This window comes from Carcharodon carcharias, chromosome 21 (assembly GCF_017639515.1).
Source record: "Carcharodon carcharias isolate sCarCar2 chromosome 21, sCarCar2.pri, whole genome shotgun sequence".
NCBI classification, from domain to species: domain Eukaryota; kingdom Metazoa; phylum Chordata; class Chondrichthyes; order Lamniformes; family Lamnidae; genus Carcharodon; species Carcharodon carcharias.
In genome coordinates, this window is record NC_054487.1 from 83,245,592 (window position 1) to 83,270,095 (window position 24,504).

At 46.2% G+C, this 24,504-nt stretch overlaps 1 protein-coding gene across 1 annotated transcript in view; it reads right to left on the reverse strand.

Moving 5' to 3' along the window:
• Positions 1-24,504, reverse strand: part of rfx4 (regulatory factor X, 4) — a 127,523-nt gene that overhangs the window by 63,425 nt on the left and 39,594 nt on the right. Inside the window, exons 6-9 of the mRNA XM_041216144.1 lie at positions 20,894-21,107; positions 15,790-15,867; positions 15,530-15,693; positions 13,797-13,897 (exon numbers count right to left, since the gene is read on the reverse strand). Coding sequence (XP_041072078.1) covers positions 13,797-13,897; positions 15,530-15,693; positions 15,790-15,867; positions 20,894-21,107 — 557 coding nt within the window. The remainder of the gene's footprint in view (positions 1-13,796; positions 13,898-15,529; positions 15,694-15,789; positions 15,868-20,893; positions 21,108-24,504) is intronic.

Below are 24,504 nucleotides of genomic sequence, written 5' to 3' on the forward strand. Positions count from 1 at the left end.
TTCCAATAGATCAAACCACTTGTCACTCTCTCCAGTCAAGACCACAGGAAATAAGAGCAGGAGTTGACCATTCAGCCCATCGAGCCTACTCTGCCATTCAATACGATCATGGCTGATCTTGGACTTCAACTCCATCTTCCCACCCTCTCCCCACATCTCTTAATTCCCTAGAGATCATAAATCTGTCTATCCCTGTCTTAAATATATTCAACAATGAAGCATCCACAACCCTTTGGGGTAGAGAATTCCAAAAATTCACAACCATTTGAGTGAAATAATTTCTCCTGTTCTCAGTCCTAAATGATCAGCCCCTTATCTTGAAACTGTGCCCCATGTTTTAGCCTCTCCAACTGGCGGAAACAATCTTTCAGTGCCCACCCTATCAAGCCCCTTCAGAATTTTGTATATCTCAATGAGATCACCCCTGATTTTTCTAAATGCCAGAGAGTATAGGTCCAGTTTACTCAGCCTCTCATCATAGAGCAACCCCCTCAAAAGACCATAAGGCGTAGGAGCAGAAGTAGGCCATTCAGCCATTGACTCTTCTCCGCCAGTCAATGAGATCATGGCTGATCTGATAATCCTCAATTCCATTTTTCTGCCTCATCCCCAGAACCCTTGATTCCTTTACTGATTAAAAATCTGTCTATCTCAGCCTTGAATATACTTAACGACCCAGCCTCTACAGCCCTCTATGGTAAAGAATTCCACAGATTCACTGCCCTCTGAGAGAAGAAATTCCTCCTCATCTCCACTTTAAATAGGTGACCCCTTACTCTGAGAATATGTCCTCTGGTCCTAGACTCTCCCACAAGGGGAAACAACCTCTCAGCATCTACCCTGTCAAGCCCCCTAAGAATCCTATATGTTTGAATTAGGTCACCTCTCATTCTTCTAAAACCCAATGAGTACAGGCCCAACCTACTCAACCTCTCCTCATAAGAAAATCCCCCATACCCAGAACCAACCTAGTGAACCTTCTCTGGACTGCCTCCATTGTCAGTATATCTTTCCTTAGATAAGGGGACCAAAACTGTTCACAGTATTCTAGGTGTGGTCTAGGTGTAGTGCCTTGTATAGTTTTAGCAAGACTTCACTATTTTTCTACTCCACTGCCTTTGAAATGAAGGCCAACATTCAATTTGCCTTCCCTATTACCTATTGAACTTGTATGCTAGCTTTTTGGGATACATGCACAAGGATTCCCAAATCCCTCTGTGCTGCAGCTTTCTTCAGTCTTTCTCCATTTAAATAATATTCAGCTCCTTTGTTCTTCCTGCCAAAATGCATAACCTCAGATTTTCCCACATTATATTCCATCTGCCACCTTTTTGCCCACTCACTTAACCTGTTTATATCCCTCTGTAGACTCCTTGTGTCACCCTCACCACTTGCCTTCCCACCTATTTTGTGTCATCCACAAACTTGACAATAGTACATTCACTTCCCTCATCTAAGTTATTAATATATATTGTAAATAATCGTGGCCCAGCACTGATCCCTGTGGCACTCCACTAGTTACAGGTTGCCATTCTGAAAATGTCCCCCATATTCCAACTCTCTGTCTTCTGTTAGTTAGCCAATCCTCTATCCATGCTAATATAATATCCCCAACACGCTTCCAATGCAAGTATATCCTTTCTTAAACAGTCTAGAATTGCTGGGGTATCACAAAATAATTCCTTAGTTTTAAGCTTCTCAATGCTCAGCAAAATAAAGTGATCAATCAACCTCTGAATGTCACCCTGAGATAGCAGCACTGCTACAAAGCCCATGATGTAAACCGGGGAGAGGTGGGGTAAGAATAACAGTTCGTTGTAACTCCTTCTAGGTAGGCCTCTCTTTAATTTCACCAAAGGTGATCTGAGTTAACACTTGTTCCAGATGTGGCTTGCTACAAGTCATTAATCTGCTTTATTTCACTGCGTGTGAACATTCAGAGCAATGGTTATGACCGGAATCATTGTGGGTAATTTTCGACTTCATCTCCTGACATATGATGTGGCCAATTGATCGTCTGCCCATTATTGAACCCATCACATTTTTATTCTATTGATTTCAAGGGGTTGAGAATCAGACAAGTCTCTAAGAGGTGAGCGATCCCTTCACAATTCCATTCGTACTTCCCCACTTAGTTCAACCGGGGTAGTATATTTTTGCCTGACGATATAAAATTACGAATACGCCATATTTTCCCACGTTATGGGTTCAATTTTAACTCTGCATAAGTGAATGGGCTGTGAGTGAATTAAAATCTCGACCTCTTTCTTCCGATTACCTTTCAGTATTTCTAACCGCTTTGCCTCGGTGAAGGCCCTGGACAGCTTTAGCTTTAACAGCTGGCACTGCACCAGCACCCTCTGGTTTCAAACATCCTCTCACTTTCACCAGGTAAATTAGGCTTCAAGTGCTTTGCAACACAGTAGGTGCAAGGCATTGCCAACAAAATGCTATTGCTTAGTTTCTGGGGAAAACATCTTCCGTTTAGAATACTAACCATCTTTTGTCTAAATACCTTTCTTTTTACAAACTTACGGGAATAAACTTTGCTCAGAAAGACTTTAAAAGCTATTCTCAATTTCAAATTTATTTGTGGAACAAAACGAAAGCGCAAACGTGATCTCGAAAGGTTTTTAAGGCACACAGTGAGTATTTGCTCCTCCACTATCCTGTCAGAAGGCTCACCAAAGCGCACCATTCCAGAAGTATGTTGGATTAGAAATTAGAGCTGGAGTCCACCATTTGGTTCCTCGACCCTGCTCCGCCATTCAGCAAAATCCTGCCTGATCCTTCTACCTCAGCTCCACATTCCTGCATCACACCCACATCCCTTAATTCCCTTCACACTCAAAAATCTGTGGACCTTTGTCTTACATACACTCACCAACTGAGTGTTCACAGCTCCCTGGGGTAGAGGATTCCAAAGATTCACAGCCCTCTGGGTGAAGAAATTTCTCCTCAGCTCTGTCCCTCATTGGCCTGCCCCTTATTCTGGAACTATGGTCCATATGTGTTCTAGATACCCCCCCATCTCCACCACCCCCCCCACCCCAGCCAGGGTAAACATCTCCTCAGCAATGTCAGCAGCAAACACACTTATTTTCACAATCAGGGCTTTCCCAGGATTAAAGGAAGTAAAACAGGAACTCTGAGCAGATTCAGCCCCTCTGTTCAAGAAACTTTATGTGAATTTTTCTGTGCGTCTATTTGGTTTGAATTTGTGGGAAAAAAATTGGAACTGACATCTTCTCAAACTCTAGTGAAAAGATGGTGGTGGCGTGTTATGGTACACGCAGGGGGGTCCAAGTTGCTGTGGCAACATGCCCTTTTTAAACATGTGTGGGTCTGGGCCTATGGATAGTGATGGTAGAGGCTCCAATGTTCTTTCCATCTCATGGATGACCAGGAATCTCTCCTGCTTTTACTGCCTGCCATTGGCATGTGTTGGAAGGATTAACAGGCTGATACTCAATTTGTTTGGCTGTGTTATGAATGTACCTTCATTGCCCATCAAGTCCTGGAGTGGGACTCGAACCCAGAGCTTCTGGCTCAGAAGCAGGGATACTACCCACTGCGGCACAAGACCCCCCTTCAGTGAAAAGGTAGGCGAGTAAAAAACTGCTGAAATTAGCAGAGAAACTAATTGCACCTCGCAATTGGATGATTCATGTCGGAATCCTACTCTCTAGAATCGCTTACAAAATCCTGTGAAAATAAGGTTTCGTGGATCTTCAGGGCATTGTTAGAAGGAAAGAAAAAAAGTTGCATTCAGATAGCGCCTTTCACAACCTCAACACGCTTCAGAGCCAATGAAGTATCTTTTTGATGCATGGTCACTGTTGTAATGTAGGAAATTCAGCAATTTGTGCACAGCAAGATCCCATAAACAGCTGTGTGATAATGATCAGATAATCTGTGTTTTAGTGTTGGTTAGGTATTGGGATAAATATTTTCCGGGACACCTGGGAGAACGTTCCTGCTCTTCTTTGAATTGTGCCCATGGGATCTTTCACACCAATGAGACGGTTTAATTGTCCAAAAGAGTTAAAGGCAGGAGCTATGATAGAGCAACTGATAAACTTGTGGGTGTTATTCCACCAAAGTGAAATGTGGTTTTCAGAACAAAATAACATTACAATTGAAGGCTGGGAAGAGTCTGTGATGCCTTAATTCTGAGTCAAGAGAGAGTTTGGCTTCTCAGCTACGTGGGTACACTCCCCAACCATTTTCTAAATATTCATTCTTGGCATGTGGGCATCACTGGCTGGGCCAGCATTTATCACCCATCCCTAATTGCCCTTGAGAAGGTGGTGGTGAGCTGTCTTCATGAACCGCTGCAGCCCCTGTGGTGTAGGTACACCCACAGTGCTGTTAGGGAGGGAGTTCCAGGATTTTGACCCATTGACAGTGAAGGAATGACGATATATTTCCAAGTCAGGATGGTGAGTGGCTTGGAGGGGAACCTCCAGACAGTGGTGTTCCCATGAGCCTGCTGCCCTCTTTCTTCTAGATGGTAGTGGTCACGGGTTCGGAAGGTGCTGCACTAAGTACAGGCTTTGGGGGAGTGAATGTTAAAGGTGGTGGATGGAGTGCCAATCAAGCAGGCTGCTCTATCCTGGATAGTGTTGAGCTTCTTGAGTGTTTTTGGGGCTGCAGTTATCCAGGCAAGTGGAGAGCATTCCTTCACACTCTTGGCTTGTAGATGGTGGACAGGCTTTGGGGAGTCAGGAGGTGAGTTACTCTGCTGAATTCCCAGTCTCTGACCTGCTCTTGGAGCCATAGTATTTATATGGCTGGTCCAGTGATCAATGGTAACCGTCCAGGATTCACAACTCCAGGATCCCAGAAATGAACAGCTACAGCAGGCAAAAGAGGACCCTCAATGAGAAGGCACTGCGCAGGCCAAGAAACAACCGAGGAGCTTGGGCCGGTCAAGGGCGCTTTGTTGGCAACACTTTGGCAGCACATTAATTCCCTGCTGCTCAGTATTGCTGTAGTCAGGTGTCCAACTGTGGATTCAACTGAGGAAGAGGTGCAAGGTCTGGAAGATTAGGATCATGTGGTTCAGAGAACGTGAGTCCAAATCTCATTGCGATAGAATGTGAATTGGGAATAAAAGGCAGGAGCCAGTAGAAGTGACCATGAAGCTGTTGGATTGTCATAACAGCCTAACCTGAGGTGAAGAATTCCTTACTCAGTCTGGGTCGATATTCGACTCCAGTGCTTAACTGGCCTTTGCAATGGTCTAGCCACTCAAAATTACCGCCACTTTTTACGATGAGTGGATTTTCTGGGATAGTCATCACCTGCGACCTCAGGACGGACAGTCACTATGAAAAGAAGCACCCAAAGACGATGAAGAGATTACAGATTTCAAAACTGGAGATGGGGATGGACAAATCCAGGAATGAAAGAGGAGACTGTGCTTAATGGATTGGCCCAGGAGTCCAGTGCCTGTGAGTCTCATGGCTGAGTTCATGCAGCGAGCTTGCAATCAAATGTCGTTACTTGCAAACACGGAACTTACAGGCGCAAGTTTACCAGCCTTGGGGTGATGGACTGTGAGGCGGGACAGAACAGAAAAATGGCAGGGAGATGTGTTGTGGTAGCTCCCTGACTCGGTGCCATTACAAGGCAAGTTTCCAAGCTGGTGATGGGGGCTGTGACTTATCTGTCCACAGAACAGAGATGGGCAGCCAGTTTTAATAATCCAAGGCCCAATTAGGGACAATTTTCCTGGGCCAGCAGCAATTTTCCAGTGTTTGAGCAGCTCCTCACCCACCCCCCCCCAACAACCACCCCACCAACAACCCCCCCACCCTCCCCCCCACTCCTCCCCCCCCCACCACCACCCCCCACAACCATCCAACCACAACCACCCCACCAACAACCCCCCCCTCCCCCCCCCACCACCCCCCCCACAACCATCCAACCACAACCACCCCACCAACAACTCCCCCCTCCTCCCCCCCCACCACCCCCCCCACAACCATCCAACCACAACCACCCCACCAACAACTCCCCCCCCCACAACCATCCAACCACAACCACCCCACCAACAACTCCCCCCCCCACAACCATCCAACCACAACCACCCCACCAACAACTACCCCCCCTCCCCCCCCCACCACCCCCCCCACAACCATCCAACCACAACCACCCCACCAACAACCCCCACCCCCTCCCCCCCACCATCCCCCCCCACAACCATCCAACCACAACCACCCCACCAACAACTCCCCCCACCTCCCCCCCTCCCCCCCCACAACCATCCAACCACAACCACCCCACCAACAACCCCCACCCCCTCCCCCCCACCACCCCCCCCCACAACCATCCAACCACAACCACCCCACCAACAACTACCCCCCCTCCCCCCCCACCATCCCCCCCACAACCATCCAACCACAACCACCCCACCAACAACCCCCACCCCCTCCCCCCCACCACCCCCCTCCACAACCATCCAACCACAACCACCCCACCAACAACTCCCCCCTCCCCCCCCACCACCCCCCCCACAACCATCCAACCACAACCACCCCACCAACAACTACCCCCCCTCCCCCCCCACCACCCCCCCCCCCCACAACCATCCAACCACAACCACCCCACCAACAACCCCCCCCCCACCAACCCCCCCCCACAACCATCCAACCACAACCCCACCCCACCAACAACCCCCCCCCCCACCAACCCCCCCCCACAACCATCCAACCACAACCCCACCCCACCAACAACCACCCCCCCCCACCCCCCCCCTCCCCCCTCCCCCCCCCACCACCCCCCCCACAACCATCCAACCACAACCACCCCACCAACAACTCCCCCCACCTCCCCCCCTCCCCCCCCACCATCCCCCCCCACAACCATCCAACCACAACCACCCCACCAACAACCCCCCCCTCCCCCCCCCACCACCCCCCCACAACCATCCAACCACAACCACCCCACCAACAACTACCCCCCCTCCCCCCCCACCACCATCCCCCCCCACAACCATCCAACCACAACCACCCCACCAACAACCCCCCCCCCCACCAACCCCCCCCCACAACCATCCAACCACAACCACCCCACCAACAACCCCCCCACCCTCCCCCCCACCACGCCCCCCCCACCACCCCCCCCACAACCATCCAACCACAACCACCCCACCAACAACCCCCCCTCCCCCCCCACCACCCCCCCCCCCCCACAACCATCCAACCACAACCACCCCACCAACAACCCCCCCTCCCCCCCCCCACCACCACCCCCCCCCCACAACCATCCAACCACAACCACCCCACCAACAACCCCCCCTCCCCCCCCCCACCACCCCCCCCCACAACCATCCAACCACAACCACCCCACCAACAACCCCCCCTCCCCCCCCCCACCACCCCCCCCCCCACAACCATCCAACCACAACCACCCCACCAACAACCCCCCCTCCCCCCCCCCACCACCACCCCCCCCCACAACCATCCAACCACAACCACCCCACCAACAACCCCCCCTCCCCCCCCCCACCACCACCCCCCCCCCACAACCATCCAACCACAACCACCCCACCAACAACCCCCCCACCCTCCCCCCCACTCCTCCCCCCCCCCACCACCCCCCCCCACAACCATCCAACCACAACCACCCCACCAACAACCACCCCACCCCCCCCCCCTCCCCCCCCCCCCCCCCCCCCCCAACCACACCCCTCTGATTGTCAGACAGCATGGAAGTCCTACCACCCCCATCCTTAATTGGACACCTCCCCACCTGCTGGCTGTTAATTGCCTTCTCCTGGCAATGTGGCAGGCAAAGTCCCACCTCATGCCTATGGGGACCATCCTAACGACAGGATCTCCAATGTTTTGGAAAAATTTTCACCCATATTTATTTTATCTGGCTCATTTTTCATTAGAGTTTCACCTGCTCCATTCAGTTTACTTGTAGACCATTGATTCTCTTTCCAGTACAAAAACACTGAAGATAAAATGGTGAAAGTGAGTTCATTTTACTCCAGATTTCAGTTTACGTGCTTAATACATTTTGCAGGTGAACATGACTGAAGAATGATGAAGCATTGAAGGAAACCATTCAGCCCATCATGCCTCTTTGGAAAAGCTTTCTAATCAGTGCTCTTTCCCCACAGCCCCTGCAAATCTTTCCTTTTCACATATGGATCCGATTCCTTTTTGAGAATTATTATTGAAGCTGCTTCCACCGCCCTTTTAAATCACAAAACTGTGTAAAAAATGTATAAAATTTAGTAAAATCATTATGACTTTCTGCATGTTGGGTCTCCTGGTTTCCTGTTACAATTGCTCCCGTGGTGTAGAATTATGCTGATGAATGAGTTGGGATACAAAGGCCTGTCCCTTTGTCACTGAGATCTTCCTTGGCTGTGAGATGGTTGCTTTTCAGGATAGAGTCCAGGCCTTGTTGGATCAATGGGCCTTCCTCTTTCATGAGTATTGCTGTCAATGGTTGACTGACTCCATTGATAATAAGACTGAAGGCATCTTCTGCTGAGTGCAATTAATTGAACAGGTCTCTTCTTGACTTTGTCTTGTGGAGGTTCTGTAGTGCAGTGGGTAGCCTGCCTCTGAGGTAGTAGCTCTGGGTTCAAGTCCCGCTCCAGGGCTTGATGAAGGCGTGTTCACAATGTGGCCAAACAGGTTGACTATTAACCTGCACAGCTTTCCAACACACGCTAATGGCATGTGGTAAGAGTGGGAGAGATTCTTAGTCAGCCATGAGATGGAAAGAAAGTTGGAGCCTCTACCATCACTATCCATAGCTCCAGACCACAACATGCATGTAAAAGTGTATGTTGCCACAGCAACTCAGGCTGCTTGGGTTCAGCTGGCTGCTGTGGATCAGATTGGTGCCAACAGCAGGGGGTTCAATCCCTGTTCCAGCTGGGGTGGATTAAGGACCTGCCCTAACCTGTGGTGGAGGTGGAGCTGCTGTGGGTCAGACCTGCCTTCAGGCAGAGAACTTTAGGTGAGGAAGATTTTCGACAACCTCCAAGTGCTTCTGGAGGCCTGACTTGCAAAGCTTCCATAGATACAATAAGGAGCATTCATGGGAGATGCTCCTATTGTGTAACTGTGGTCATTGGTGCTGCTGGGTGTTCTATCACAGACAATCTGCCCTCCATGCAAGGGGGCAAGTGAGTCATCACTCTCACCAAGTGTCTGTGCTGCTACATTTTATTATTCTTCCATGGGATGTAGGCATCACTGGCTAGGCGTTTATCAGCAATCTCCATTTGCCCTTGAGAAGATAGTGGTGAGCTGCTTTCTTAATCCACTGCAGTCCATTCAATGCAGATACTCCCACAACTTTCCTGTAGCGGTTTGATACAACTGAGCAGCTTGCTCAGCCATTTCAGAGGCCATGAGTCTGGAGTCACTTGTAGGCCAGACCAGGTAAGGACGGCAGATTTCGTTCCCTAAAAGGGCATTAGTGAATCCGATGGGTTTTTGCAACAGTCAATGATGGTTTCACCATTACTGAGACTCGCTTTCAATTTCAGAATTTAATTCAAATTCCACCGATGCTGTGGTGGGATTTGAGCCCATCCCCCACAAGGCTGGAACTTTGGATTATTGTCCAGTGACAATACCATTTTGCCACCAGGAAGTGAGGATGCACTATGGTGATGGTGCTCCCAAGTTCTTTGTTTTCCCATTTCTTATGAAAGGAAACTTCTCTCTCCTTCTCCTGCAAAGAGAGCAGATTGTGAATTAACTGGTGCACTCATGGGCATTATTAAATGCAATATTATGTACAATTACTGTGGGTAGATAAATGTGTCCAATTAGAGAATGTTTGATCAGTCCGTTACATACCACAGTTTCCACCCTCTCTTCCACTGTTTCTAACCTTTCTTCCCAAAGGTTTTATGATCCTCCTAAATGGAACTTTGCTTTCTTCTGTTGTGTGTGAGTTTGGGCTTTAAACATAAAAGCAGTGCAGGTTGAGGCAGGGTGAATTGGATAATATCATTTGGTTCCTCGAGTACGTAGTCTCTCCCATAACCCTTGCTTCCAATAGCTTCCTTGCTTGCCAGTATAGGTTTTGTTTTACATGCCTTTTACAGGTGGTGGTGTATCAGGGGTGTGCATGCATGTGCCGAGTTGCAGCTTTACTGTAATACTTAGACATTGCCCCAGTGACCGAGTAGAATTGTGTTTATATAGGACCTGATCAACATTGCTCAGAAACAGCCCAGAACATAGAGAGCGTTACCGTTATGTGGATAAACACTGCATTCACTTTCCATACAGTGACTGCTCATAATCAGGAAATTAATGAGCAGCCAGTTAATCTCTGTTTGGTTGCAGATTGAATGTTCAATTGGAGTCTGAGGGAACAGTTTGTTACCATTGGCGCTGAACAGTACCTCACCAGAGTGAGAGGAGCTCCATAGGATATAACATGTCTGCACCTCTGACAATGCTGCTGTCCCTGAGTACTGCACTGGAGTATCAGAGCCTGGATTATGTGCTCAAATAGGGATTGAAGTGAAAGTGCCATTTACTGAGCAAAGCTCCACCTTAAGGTCTATCACTGTTCCTCTCACTTCCTGTCAGGATCTTGAGACAGCATCCCTCACCTACCATAAATATCATCCTGATCGCCCCATTACAGTGCTAGCAGAAGCCTGTAGAATATGGCCACTGTAACAAACCATGCTTGTTGCCTTTAAGCCATTCACACGGTACTGCTGCACCTCAGCAGCTGGTTAAGTTGCTGATTGGCTGCTTGGAAGGATCATTGCTGCATGTGCATTCTGATTGGTTGATATGCCAATGCCACAGCCAACAAACACTTTCCCAGGAATTACACATCACACGATTCGTGTGCTGCTTGTAATCCGCATTAGACCCTCATATTGTTTCTTAGCAAAAAAGAGGTATTCAAGACTGAGCAATTAAAGGACCAAAATCTAAGATTTACAAACTGTCGCTTCCTCTCCCAACGGGCCGGATGTTTCCGATGAATGACAATCACCGTCAGATTGTCCACTCTGCTGCTATTTATTTACCTTGCGCCGGAGTTCCACATTTCTCAGCCGGGCTCCTGAGCTGGTCCTCCTCAGAAATGTGGAGCGTACCTGCGCTCGGAGTCCTTCCCTCCGCAGGGCAGGGTTGTCATGAGAAGCCTTGCCACACCCCCCTTTATACAGCACCAGCTGCTGTATTCCACTAAGCTTAAATATCCCAAAGCCACGTTGAGAAACTAAGGAGAGAAGGTAAGTGGATAAGGTGATATGGTAGCAGGTGGGTGGGTGAGGGGGTAGGGTGACAGGTAAGTATGTGAGGAGGTAAGATGGGTCGGGGGTGTAGTCGTGCGATCAGGTGTAGTTGGGAGGGTAGTTGGGTGGTCAGGGGGCATTTAGGTGGTCAGGCAGGTGGTCGGGGGCAGTTAGTTGGAGGATCTGGTGGGGAGTCTGGGGCTCAGTTACTGAGGAGTTACAACTGGTTTAAATCCTTCTACTTTTTTCTGGGTAACTATTCTGGTGAGTGAGCTGGAACCATCCAAAGTTAGCTCTGGGGTACGGCCACCTGGAGATCGGAAGTACTGGACTAATGTCTTTGCTCTACTGCTGACTTTGTTGACAAATTGGCTGTGTGTTTATCAAGCCAGAACTATAGTCACAAACAAAAAATTATGTTACATAGAATCTATTGCACAGGCAGAGAAACAGGCCATTCAGCTCAAATGGTATGTGACAGACTTTATGTTCCTCACAAGCTTCCTCCCATCTCATCAACATATCTTTCCTAATCCTTTCTCCCACATGTGTTTATCTGGTATGTTACGGTTTACTCTGGAAGTCTGAGTTGCTGTGGCAACATGCATATGGCTGTCTGGAGCTATGGATAGTTGTGGTAGTGGCACCAATGCTCTTTCCCACCACATGGCTGAACAGGAATCAATCCCACTCTTACTGTCGGCCATTGCTGTGTGTTGGAAGGATTTGTAGGTCAATGCTCAACCTGTTTGGCCATGTTATGAATGTACCTTCCTTGACCATCAAGTCCTGAAGTGGGACTTTGAACCTAGGACTTTGAGCTCAGAGGCAGGAACACTAACCCACTGTGCCACAAGAGCTCCTCATGCGTGTATCTGGATGCCCCTTAAATGTCTCTACACTATTCACCTCATCCACTCACTGTAGTAGGGAGTTCCATGTTCTCACCATTTTCTCAGGAGCTTCTCCTGAATTCTCACTGGATTTATTCGTGACGGACTAATTTGTAGTGTAATTCTGTATAAAACAGTTCCCGGCGGAATGTAATGTGCATGTTAGGGTGCTTATAACGGAGGTTTGCAGATGGTAAACATTCCTCTATCTTGTCGATATCAGGAGCTTTTGAAGCTGCTTCCTGTGTGGATTGTATAGCTTTGTGGGCTAGTATAACATGTCTTTTCTGGTGTCCTTTGGATACAGATATCTCACACTCATGCTGACAGAACATAGTGGAGAGATCCTCAGTGAAAAACTCCCCCAACTGGAGTTACTTGACGTTACACATTGATTAAACTAAGTGATGCAACCACATTGACTGCACCATCTTGCAGAGCGTGGGGGCTCAGAGCCCTGGCAACTGGGTCTTCGTCGCCACGAAGCTGATGATTCAGGTACGGAACACGCACACGGGCAGCATTAATACAATGAAAGTCATGCTGCCATGCAAAATGTGACATTGGTGTGCTGAAACAATCCTTCTGCTGTTCGGACCTCTCTGGGTGGATTGCTGTCGGCTGTGCACAACCAGTGGTCGGTCTGCTGCAGGCTGCACAACCTCGTTGGTGGTGACAATTGGATAGGTTAAGAGTGACAAGTGCAGTCCACTCATCTGGAAAATGGAGGAGAGGCAATTGATAATGTTTTTAATAGCAGCAGCCTCACTTGGACCTATTCTCCCCAGCATTAAAATCGTACCAGCTGGTAAAAGGGGCTCTGTCCATGATGCTTACAAAAGGAAAGAAAAAGATATGAATTTATATAGCATCTTTCATAATCACCAGGCGTCTCAAATGCTTCTTCCAATGAATTACTTCTGAAGTGTAGTCTCTGTCATAACGCAGGAAGCGCAGCAGCCAGTGTGCGCACAGCAAGATCCCACAAACAGCAATGTTTGTTTTTGGGATAAATATTGAACAGGACATCAGGTACAACTCTCCTGCTCATCTTCAAATAGCACGCTGGGATCTTTTACGTTCGCCTGATAGGGCAGCTGGGGTCTTGGTTTAATGTCTAATCCAAAAAAAAAGTGTCTCTCCCTCAGCACAGCAATTTCAGCTGTGACTTTTATGCTCAAGTCATGGAGTGAGATTTGAACCCAGAATCTGTTGAGACAGAGGCAAGAGTGCTGCCCACCGAACCATAGCTAACAACTACACAGCTCTTTTTTCAATAATCAGAGAGCAACATATAACCAGCAGCAAAACTCAAGTCTACCAATTGTATGTGTATCAGAGATGGGACAATGAAGGGGGATTGATGGTTCTTTTTTGGCAGGGGGGATTCTTTTGATAATCTTTAGGTTAAGGGCCTTTTGTTTGTTCCCAGAAAATGAGACCGGTAGTTAAAAGTGCAAGAGCGCATATATACTTCTGAATGTGTGTGTCTTATCTACCTCCTGCCATTCAACATGATATGAAATCACAGGGCAATTGTGTTCATTTCAGTCAAGTTGCACAGTAACAAAGTTCCACAGATAATCACGCGGGTGTTTATTCCACAACCGTGCCATGCATGTCCCAGATGATATTTACACTGATCTATAACTTACATTCAAATTTGATATTTCTTAAATTTTCAGGAAGTTCATGAAGTGCAACTTTTAGCCACTCGTCCAACTGTTTAGCAAATTTGCGAATCACCTGTGTCAAACTGAAATGAGAGATGAAGGGAACGAATGAATCGAGTCCTAAAGGTTAACTCCTCACAAAAACAACTTGCATTTATGTAGCACCTTTACATACTGGAACATTACTAATACGCTAAACTCTAATCGTCACACGTTGCTACAGATGCAAAATAATCTCTTTGCAAAAAGAAGAAGAAGGTCAGTCATGGACCTGACCTCCTGTAAGTGGTGTCCTAGTGTAAACCTAATCACTGCCATCAACCATCAATATTGGGAATTAAGGCATTCGGTGGGTTGTTAACCCACCTCTTCTCTTTACAGATGCTGATTGACCCACAGTGTGTTTCCAGCATTTTCTGTCCTCTTCACTCCATCGACACATAGGATTATACAGTGGCAAAGGGCAGATTTTCATTTGTGATTCTCATGTGGCAAGTTCCTAACCTCAGTCGTGCTGCAAGTGCATTGCTTTAGTGGTAGTGAGGTGTTTTCATGTGGGAAGGGGGGAATCAGGTGCTGGTTGATGGAAGAGTATCATAAATTGTTGAGCAGCTGACCTGACTGTCCTCTTGACTTAGGGAGTGTCAGGCTCTGTCTCAATGCCCGGGAGTCAGAACATGCTGGGTTCAAGTTCCGCTCCCAGAAGCCTGATCATAAAATCCAAGTTGACACTCCCAGTGCAGTACCGAAGGAGCACTGCATTGTCAGAGAGTCAGTACTGAGGGAACGCTGCACTGTCAGAAGGGCAGCACTGAGACAGCATTGCACTGTTGGAGTGGCAGCATTGAGAGAGCGCTGCACTTTCAGGGGAGTAGTACTGAGGGAGTGCTGCACTGTTGGAGATGCCGCCTTTTCAATGAGACATTAAATTGAGGTCCCATCTGACTTATTGGGTGAATGCAAAAGTTCCTATGGCATGATCTTGAAGAGCAGGGGTCATAAATTCAAACATTAAATTAATATTAAGCAGCTTAATTTGCATCTGTAGCAAAGCGTGACATCCAGAGTGCACTAGAGACAATTGTATTACTCAATGGAATTTATATAGTAATTAATTGTTCCCAGATTGATTTAGACATGAAACACTACCAGAAACTAATCTTGAGATATAACATTCACTGGTTTAGATTCAACAGTTTCAGAAATTGCTACTCCTAATACTCAGTGGGACCATTGCTACCTGTTGGAAGGAATGGACTCACCAGTCAGGTATAAGTGTATGGAGAATGGATTTCTAATATAAAATCACTAAGTGTATACACACTCCTGCCCAATCAGGGCTTAGGAAAGCAACAAAGATTGAAACATCACAGGATAACCAGAGTCCTGTTGGATTTTACCCATAATTGTTCCCAAGTCAGGTAATAAGCAATGGGGTGTTAGAAAATATTTGCAGGAGTGTAAAACTGGTGGCAGTGGATCGATCACCCATTAGAGACTGATCCTGATTTTCCTGTCCATTGACTTAAATGGAAGCTAATAAGGGGGTGGATGCATAACGAGCGGGTGCATGACAGAAAAAAATGCCTGTTCGCTGGAGTGTGCAATGGGCACCTGATCTACTTCCCCTTGTAGATCTTGGCTGGGGTTAGTCTTTCCCTTGCTTGGAATCTGGGATTGAGGATGTTGTAGATATGGACGATGGTTTGACTAACCTGTCTGGTAATGCCTGTAGAACGGTGGGCATCAAAACCCCGGAGATTGCCTTGTACAATATGGAGTCACAAACACCTACGATGTTCACAACAGTGGAGGAGCCCAGGACCGGGAGCATGTGGGGTGGCATTCCTTGCCAAAAGTGTAGAAGGAAACTTTGAACCTAGTTCACATGGTGGAAGGAAAAGAAAGCAGCTTATAATTGCAGTTATGGCCCTGAGTTACCAAACAGGAGTTGGGTTCAAAGCGAAGTGCTTACCTCATCAAAATTTGCCCTGATCACTGTGTCTAGGATTCTCTGACAGTGAGTTCGGTACATCATAATGAAGGTGGAAACCTAGAAACAAAAATGGCAGAACAATCTGGTAATATTCACAAATGCCAAACTTTGTCCAATGTTACATCATAGTTTTATGATTTTTTTACCACTATGAGGCATACTTTGACATCAAAGAATTGTGTAAACCATGGGTAATTGGATAACACTCACCTCAAAGTCCAAACATTGGGTTCCCATTCCAAAACTTAAGATGCTTATCACGACAGTGTGTCATGCCAGTATTATAAATCATGAAAACTATATTTAGTTAAAAGACTACATTTTCAAAAAGACTGACTATCAAGGAGGCTCTGAGACCAGTCAGCCAGATTGGTGGGTCAGGCTGTGTTTATATTCCGAGAGGATAAAGACACTTTTTCTGACATCAGCTCGATGTTTGTCAGACTGGGAGATAAACAAAACTCCACTGACGCCCTCATTGTAAAAAAAAATGCGAATGTGCCTTCTCAAGGAACAAATATTTTCAGTGTACTGAAACCACAGTTGGGAGAAAGGATCCAACTGCCTAATGGGATTACCACAATACCTTATTTGGACCATGATTTGAGACTGATGCAGGGTCACATGATACAGTGGCCATCTTTACTCTCTATTTAAAATATAGCAAACCGCTACAGGCAGACAGAACCCCATCACATGGGGAGGGAGGGACCAACAAGCACAGGCATCAAACTGCTTGTATCAACCAGACTAAAAGAAAGGCCACACCGTATTCCTTGAAAGGAAATTAAAGAACCCCCTCTTTTCCATGCTACCTTGTTGCATCTTCAAGCCTACCTGAGAAAACCAACCTCCCTCAGATCGACTACAGAAGCCATCGCAACTTCTGAGACATCTCTGCAATTTCAAAGTCTTCACTTCAGACAGCTTAGCAACACAACTACAACAATAACAGGCCTGCATTGAAACAGAGACTGAGATCCATCCCATTTGTATAAGCATTGTTTTATCTACATCTGTACCTACTTTTGTGCATGGGTGTGTCTGAAGGTGAGAGTGAAAGAGTGAGAGAAATATAGTTTTCCTAATTAAATTCCAGGGCAAGGATGTGAAAAATAAATGAACCTCTTTCCTATTTAAATACAAAAGGCTTGCTGCTACATTATTTAATCACTCACTCCAAGAGTAAGAATACACACACACTCACATATAAATATAAACGATAGCTGCCAATAAAAGGTAACACCTTAAAGTTATCCATGGCACCATAAGCCAGGCTGACAATTAGGGTTCCAACCTTCCAGGGTTGGTCTGGAGTCTCCAGGAATTGAAGATCAATCTCCAGGACACTGCTGTGTGCAACCCAGGAGAAAAATCATCAGGACATTAAAAAAGATTGGGGTTTTTTTGTCATTGTATTTGAACATTTCTCTTTACGAGATATAAAAATATTGAAAATGGGGGAATAAATGGCTGTTTGGCTGACAGTCAAGCATCATCCAATTGGGTAATGAGTCTTTTTACTTTCCAATTGTCATTGGAAGGCATAGGATGGATGTGTTGGCCAATAAATGGCTGGAGCATGGGGGCAATTCATGTGGTGAAACCCCCAGGAATATATCTAATCACAGTTGGCAGCCGTACTGAGAACCTAGTGGAACTGAAGGAGTGCTGTGCTGGCCTTCAGTGTGACATTAAACCACCACTCTCTCAATTTGTTTAGGTGGATGGAAACAATTCCATGACACCTTTAAAGAGCTGCAATAGGCTTCAATTATTCTGGCCCAGCCTTCCTACTTCAATGACACTACTTGTCATTCTTTGTGGAACTTTTGCATTTGCTAATGAGGGTGTAATTTGTGGAATTCTTATTTCCATACTGGCCAATAGCATGGGGGGGTTTCGGGATGAGGTCACTTTGTTGGTAATGAAGAATGGAGTCAAAGCAATCTACTAATCAGTGCTTGAAGTGGATTTACAATATCAGTGGGTTTATTTATGGGATAGAGGGAGGCAAACCACCAACAACATATGCCAAGAAAAATGGTTCAGGTTGAAGCATCACAGACTATGAGCCAAGGAGTTGCCTTCAGGCAGGCACCCATCCCATACTGTATTGTGGGGCACCTACAAAAGTATCTCTCTTTGGGCAACATATTACAGATAATTTATATTTATGTATCTCAGGCGGCACTAGTGTAGTTCTCCCAGTCCTTCTGCAGGTTGGTTTTGAGATCTCCACCCTTCAGGTGCAGTCCGTGTCCTCTGAATTCACTGTTCTGGACACGATGAAACAGCTTAACATGGTTGTCAGTCCGTTTAAAATCCTAAATACAGCAATCAGGTCACTGCTCAATCTACTCTCTCCCAGTGTAAAGATGACCAATTTATATGTTTGCTCCTCATAATCCAGGCTTTCATTCCCTCAACCATTTCTCCCTGTATTCATGGTTAAACAATAGGGGGAGACAGTGGTGTAGTGATAATGTCACTGGACTAGAAATCCAGACTAATGTCTGGGGACGTGGGTTCATATCCCACCATGGCAATTGGTGGAATTTAAATTCAGTTAATAAATCTGGAATATAAAGTTAGTAACAGTGACCATAAAACCAATATTGATTGTTGTTAAAAACTCATCTGGATTACTAAACCTTCAGGGAAGGAAATCTGGCATCCTACATGTGACTCCAGACCCACAGCAATGTGGTTGTCTCTTAGCTACCCCCTGAAATGGCCTAGCAAGCCATTCAGTTCAAGGGCTCTTGCAAGTGACACCCACATCCCATGAAAGAAAATATTTTTGAATGGCAAAGCTGAACAGGGCAAGGTACAGGCGGAGTTGAATATTCTTGGGAATTAGGCAGACACACCACATGGAGACAAAATATCCAAGAAGGCGGATAAAAGCAAAATACTGTGGATGCTGGAAATCCGAAATAAAAACAGAAAATGCTGGAAAAACTCAGCAGGTCTGACAGCGTCTGTGGAGAGAGAAACAGAGTGAACAATTGGAGTCCATATGACTGTTCTTCAGTAATTCCAAGAAGGTGGAGTAGCTTAACTGGAAAGAAAATAATGTACGTGGCAAATGAGAGAGATCGGGTCATCCTAATTGGCAATAAATTGAAGCGATCATTGCTCTGCAAATTGAGCAAAGCAAATCATGCGCTGGGATATATTAAATAGTCACCATGGAGTTAAAATTGTTAAGTAATCCTGCCACTTTATAAGTCATTGGTGCGACCAATGGAGTGTACAGTGCTGGTCACCACAGTGCAAAAAGGATAATGGAACTATTGAAAAGATGCAGAGGGGGCAATCAAACATGGAGGGAGTGGAACATGAGGAGCAAATATATAAATTGGGCATGTTGTCACTGGAAAAGAGAAAGTTGAGAGGTGATACAATTGCTGTATTTAGGATTATAAAAGGATTGGATAGTGTTGGCCATCACAAGCTGGTGTCCAGAACAGTGGATCCAGGGGCCTGGAAGGGGGACAATTAAAAACCAATCATCAGAAGGACTGAGAGAATTGTGCTGTTGTTGGTTTCCATGTGCTGGTGCCACCTGGGATGTGTAAACATGAGTTCTTTCTTTGTGATACACTGCCCAAGGACAGATACTTTTTGCAGATACCTCATCATGGATAAAACCACTGATGTTCATTCCAAAACTTCAAAACTTTGCATCAAGTACTAATTAATAAATTGGAACATGCAGATTGCTTCGCTGGGGAGTTCAGAAATCAGACAACCTCCTGACCTGCTGAAGACGCCATTCTTCATGACCAATGAGGGTGAGCTCATTCTGAAACCCTCTTGCCATTGGTCAGCACTGAAATAAAAGTTACACAAATGAAGAGGAGATGAGTTACTGAGTGGGATTGCCAAGTGGCCAAGCCCTGTTTGAGTCAGCAACCCATGTGGATTGGAATTCCTGTGTAACCAGGTCCCTTACAATGTCGAAATCCCCATCATCAGGCAGCAGCAATGAAAGAATTTCCTCCGTTGTTGTTGGTACTGAGCTAGCCAGACCATCATCTATAACCCTTCTGTGACAAGTCACTCTGACATGGCCTGCCAAGCATTTCCTCAGCCTCTTGGCCCATGTAGCTCTGTCTAGAGGGACATCGAAAGGTATTCGAGTGGTTTTCATTTCTCAGACATGGCCCCAGTGCAGTCGCCCTTTCCTAGATCCTCAATATAAAGGCTTTTTTTTTCTTTTCCAGGACATGTTCTTATACCAGAAAATTACTCCTTATTTCACTATAATTCACCCCATCTACTCATTCTGCACTCTGAACAAAGCAGGAGTTACTATTGCAATACTATAATTACTTGCTGCCCTCCTCGATCTTCCAAAAACTATGGGCCAGAAATAGAAGATTAGTCACTTTGGTGATCAGTTGTTCAGTGTTTGATTAGGTGATTCTATTTACTATTGATGCTCACTGTGCTTGATTGGTTACGTCTGGGTGTGGACTCAGAGAAAAGTAAACAAAGCTGGAAGCCAGAGCCAAAGCATGGAGTAGACATTTTAAAGCACTGTGAATAAAACCTGTCATGCACATAGAAACTAGTGTCATCTCTGCATAACTCCGAGGTATAAAATATACAACAATCATGTGGTTAGAACATGGAGCTTGTTGCCACGTGGAGTAGTTGAGGTGAATAGCAGCGATGTATTTAAGTGGAAGCTAGGCATACACATGGTGGGGACAGCAACAGAAGGATGCGCTGGTAAGGTGAAATGAAGAGGGGTGGGAGGACGCTCATGTGCAGCATCAACACCAGCATGAACCAGCTGGGCCGAATGGCCTGTATCCCCTGCCGTATATTGGATGTAATTCTACATTCAACATTTGCACTTCTTCCAGTCTCTGACTCTCCTACCTCGTATGGATGGCAACAGGCAGCTCCTGAATTCTCATTAAAAGCTGCACTGCTCTGTTTGTAAAAAGGCTACACAGTTTTTGTCTGTCCCTCGCATTTTATCTGTGAGACAGGATGATCTACATTTAATTTGTGCATTGGCGTGAAGCAGCGCAGATAATGGATCAGTCACTCATTGTGTGTTTACCTTCTCCTCCGAGAGGCTCGCTGGCAGATTTAGATCTTTGACATTTGGAAACTCTGGCAGCAATGTGCCCAGCTTGGAGCGTGGTGAATATGCCACCGTCTGCTTTGCCACTTCTTTCTTCCCCGTCTCGTTTACCCAGGCTGCTCCTTTCTTGGAATACATCACATCGTAATACGGTGAGCTCTCCTTCACAGCTATCCCGTAATAATGGTATCTGTTAGTGGCAAAGCACCGGGGGTTACAGTTACAGAATCAGGCAACAAGCTCAAGAAAAACAGAATAAACTAATCAACCAGCTCATTGGACGGTCTGACAAAGAGCCAGCACAGGGCGTGATGGGCTGAATGGCCTCCTTCTGATTCTGTGACTCTGTTTGCACAGTAAGGCCCCAGAGCGGCAGCATTCTGCGAGTGGGAGTGAGGCTGCAGGATGAGGAAAGCAGAGATTGTTTTTCATTAGTTTGCAAGTTTCTAGATGAGATCCCTGTGAGACAGCTCATGCACGCCCATGGCTATTGTAAATTTGGTGCAAAGCAGCTTTGCTGTGCCCCACTGCTGTGGTTACAGTGTAAGTACAGCATAAATCAGGAGTCAGACCTGGCGCTGGACTGATTAACCCAGTTCAGGCATTGATGCGATATCCAGGCCACCAGGTTCAATGACCCAGTAAAAACACTGCTCACATTAACCACCCATCTCTCTAACTCTGCTTCCCTGCAATTGTGGAATTCTGGCTCTATGCTCCCCACAGTAAGAGACTGGGAGCAGGGACTCACTGTGTGGAGAAACTGCCGGATAAATCCTTACACAATCTCCCCGTGGAATATTCCATTGATCTGGAACTCTCTGTCTCACTCAGGGAAGGCTCCCTTCATGGAACCAAAGTGTAATCTGTTAACAGTGGATCTGATGTGAATGGAGAAGCAGCGTGTTACAGCGTAACTGCACTGGTTTGGGCTCCTTCTCAGGGCTAATGATCTAACTTTCAAATTGGTGTAAAACAGGGGTATAATTGGGTTGTGCAGGATTGTAGAGGAGATAAGACCATGAGACATAGGAGCAGAAATTAGGCCATTTGGCCCATCGAGTCTGCTCCGCCATTCAATCATGGCTGATAAGTGTCTCAACCCCATTCTCCCACCTTCTCCCCATAACCTTTCATCCCCTTACCAATCAAGAACCTATCTATATCGGTCTTAAATATACCCAATGACCTGGCCTCCACAGCCTTCTGTGGCAATCAATTCCATAGATTCACCACTCTCTGTCTAAAGAAGTTTCTCCTTATCTCTGTTCTAAAAGGTCTTCCCTTCACTCTGAGGCTGTGCCCTCGGGTCCTAGTCTCTCCTACTAATGGAAACATCTTCCCCACGTCCACTCTATCCAGGACTTTCAGTATTCTGTAAATTTCAATCAGATCCCCCCTCATCCTTCTAAACTCCATCGAGTATAGACCCAGAGTCCTCAAACATTCCTCATATGTTAAGGTTTTCATTCTTGGGATCGTTCTAGTGAACCTCCTCTGGACCCTCTCCAGGGCCAGAACATCCTTCCTGAGATACGGGGCCCAAAATTGTTCACAATATTCTAAATGTGGTCTGACCAGAACCTTATAAAGCCTCAGCAGCACATCTCTGCTTTTATATTCTAGTCCTCTCGAAATAAATGCCAACATTGCATTTGCCTTCCTAACTACTGACTCAACCTGCAAGTTAACCTTAAGAGAATCCTGGACTAGGATTCCCAAGTCCCTTTGCACTCCAGATTTCTGAATTCTCTCCCCATTTAGAAAATAGTCTATGCCTCTATTCTTCCTACCAAAGTGCATGACCTCACACTTCCCCATGTTGTATTCCATCTGCCACTTCTTTGCCCATTTTCCTAACCTGTCCAAATCCTTCTGCAGCTTCACTGCCTCCTCAATACTACCTGTCCCTCCACCTATCTTTGTATCATCTGCAAATTAAATAGGATGCCCTCAGTTCTTTCATCTAGATCATTAATGTATAAAGTGAAAAGTTGTGGTCCCAACACTGACCCCTGCGGAACTCCACTAGTCACCGGCCGCCATCCTGAGAAGGACCCCCTTATCCACCTAAACAGACCGACACTGTCCAGATCGAAACACAGTCCAACATCAAATGTGAGACAAGTTCTGATGTGCTCCCAACAGTACAAAACCTCCCTCCTGGCAAACAGGAACGTAGCAACATAAGTACACAGGAACAGAGGAGGCCATTCAGCCCCTTGAGCCTGTTCCACCATTCAATGAGATCATGGATGATCATCGATCTAACTGCACATATCCACCTTTGCCTCCTATCCCTTATTTTAGTTTTAAGATTCACAAGGGATCTAACTATCTATTATAATTAGCAGAAGAGAGTTCAGAAGTGTTTCCTACTTTCTGATAGGACTAACTCAAATTTTTAGATTATGCCCCTTTGTCTAAACTCCCCGAGCAGTGGAAATAGTTTCTCTCTATTGATCCTATCTGTTCTCATTAATATCTTGAAATCTTTCATCAGATCACCCTTTAACCTTCTAAATTCCAGGGAATACACTGCTAGTTTGTGTAATCTCCCCTCAAAATTTAAGCCTTGGCTTCAGGTTTCATTCTCGTATATCTCCCCTCCAAAGCCAATATATCCTTCCAGAGCTGTGGTTCCCAGGGCTGCTGACAGTGACTCAAGGTGGGGTCTAACCAGGGCATTGTGCAGCTGAAACATGATTTTATCCTCTTGTATTCTAGTCCTCTGGATGAACATGCTACAAGCTCTAGCTTGGCACAGCATCGAAATGATACCCATCTAGATCCTGGTAGGCAAGGTTGCCATTGGTGGCAATGGAACTATCCAGCGTTCCATTAGCTGGATAGTACCACTCCCGGAATCTCACTGTCTTTTGTTCATGTTGAAACTACCTGGGTCAAAATGTGTCCAAGCCCAAAGGAAACTCCTCACTCCCTGCCCACATGAACAGCTGGACCCTCACTGGGGAGAGGGACAGCTCCATCCTTTAGATATTGGGGCCCACCACCACCTTCTCAAGGGCAATTAGGGATGGGCAACAACAGCCTAGGCAGCGACAGCCACAGTCTGTGAACGAATAAATAAAGAAACAAATAACTAATGGGTCTATGAATGAGAAAATGGTGACTGATGTGTTTTTGTATGTATTTCTGGTCACCAACACTGTGCCAACATCATGGGGACAGGTAAGGGAACACTAACCATATATCAGGTCTGTTTCGGCCCATTGGCTGAAAACCATTTTCTATCCCCAGTCTCTTGAGGGTCCTTGCTATCAACAGGTGTTCGAGAATTTAGACTCCACTCTCCTATTAGCAGAAAGCTTAACACAAGCGTGGGCACATCTCTCTTCCAACATTTAGGATATTTAGATGTTATGGGAGTGAGGAAGGGGCCATTGTTACTCTCTAAACATTTAGCCTGAAGGAGGGTCAGCTCAGCAGACTTTGCAAACCAGGTTTGATACTACATTGGATTTATATTCTCAACCAGTGTGACACTGGTCCCTCGAGTGTCAACCTGCTTCATTCCAGATGCAGTTTAGCAAATCACTTGCTACCGTTGGTAATCTTGCAGTGGA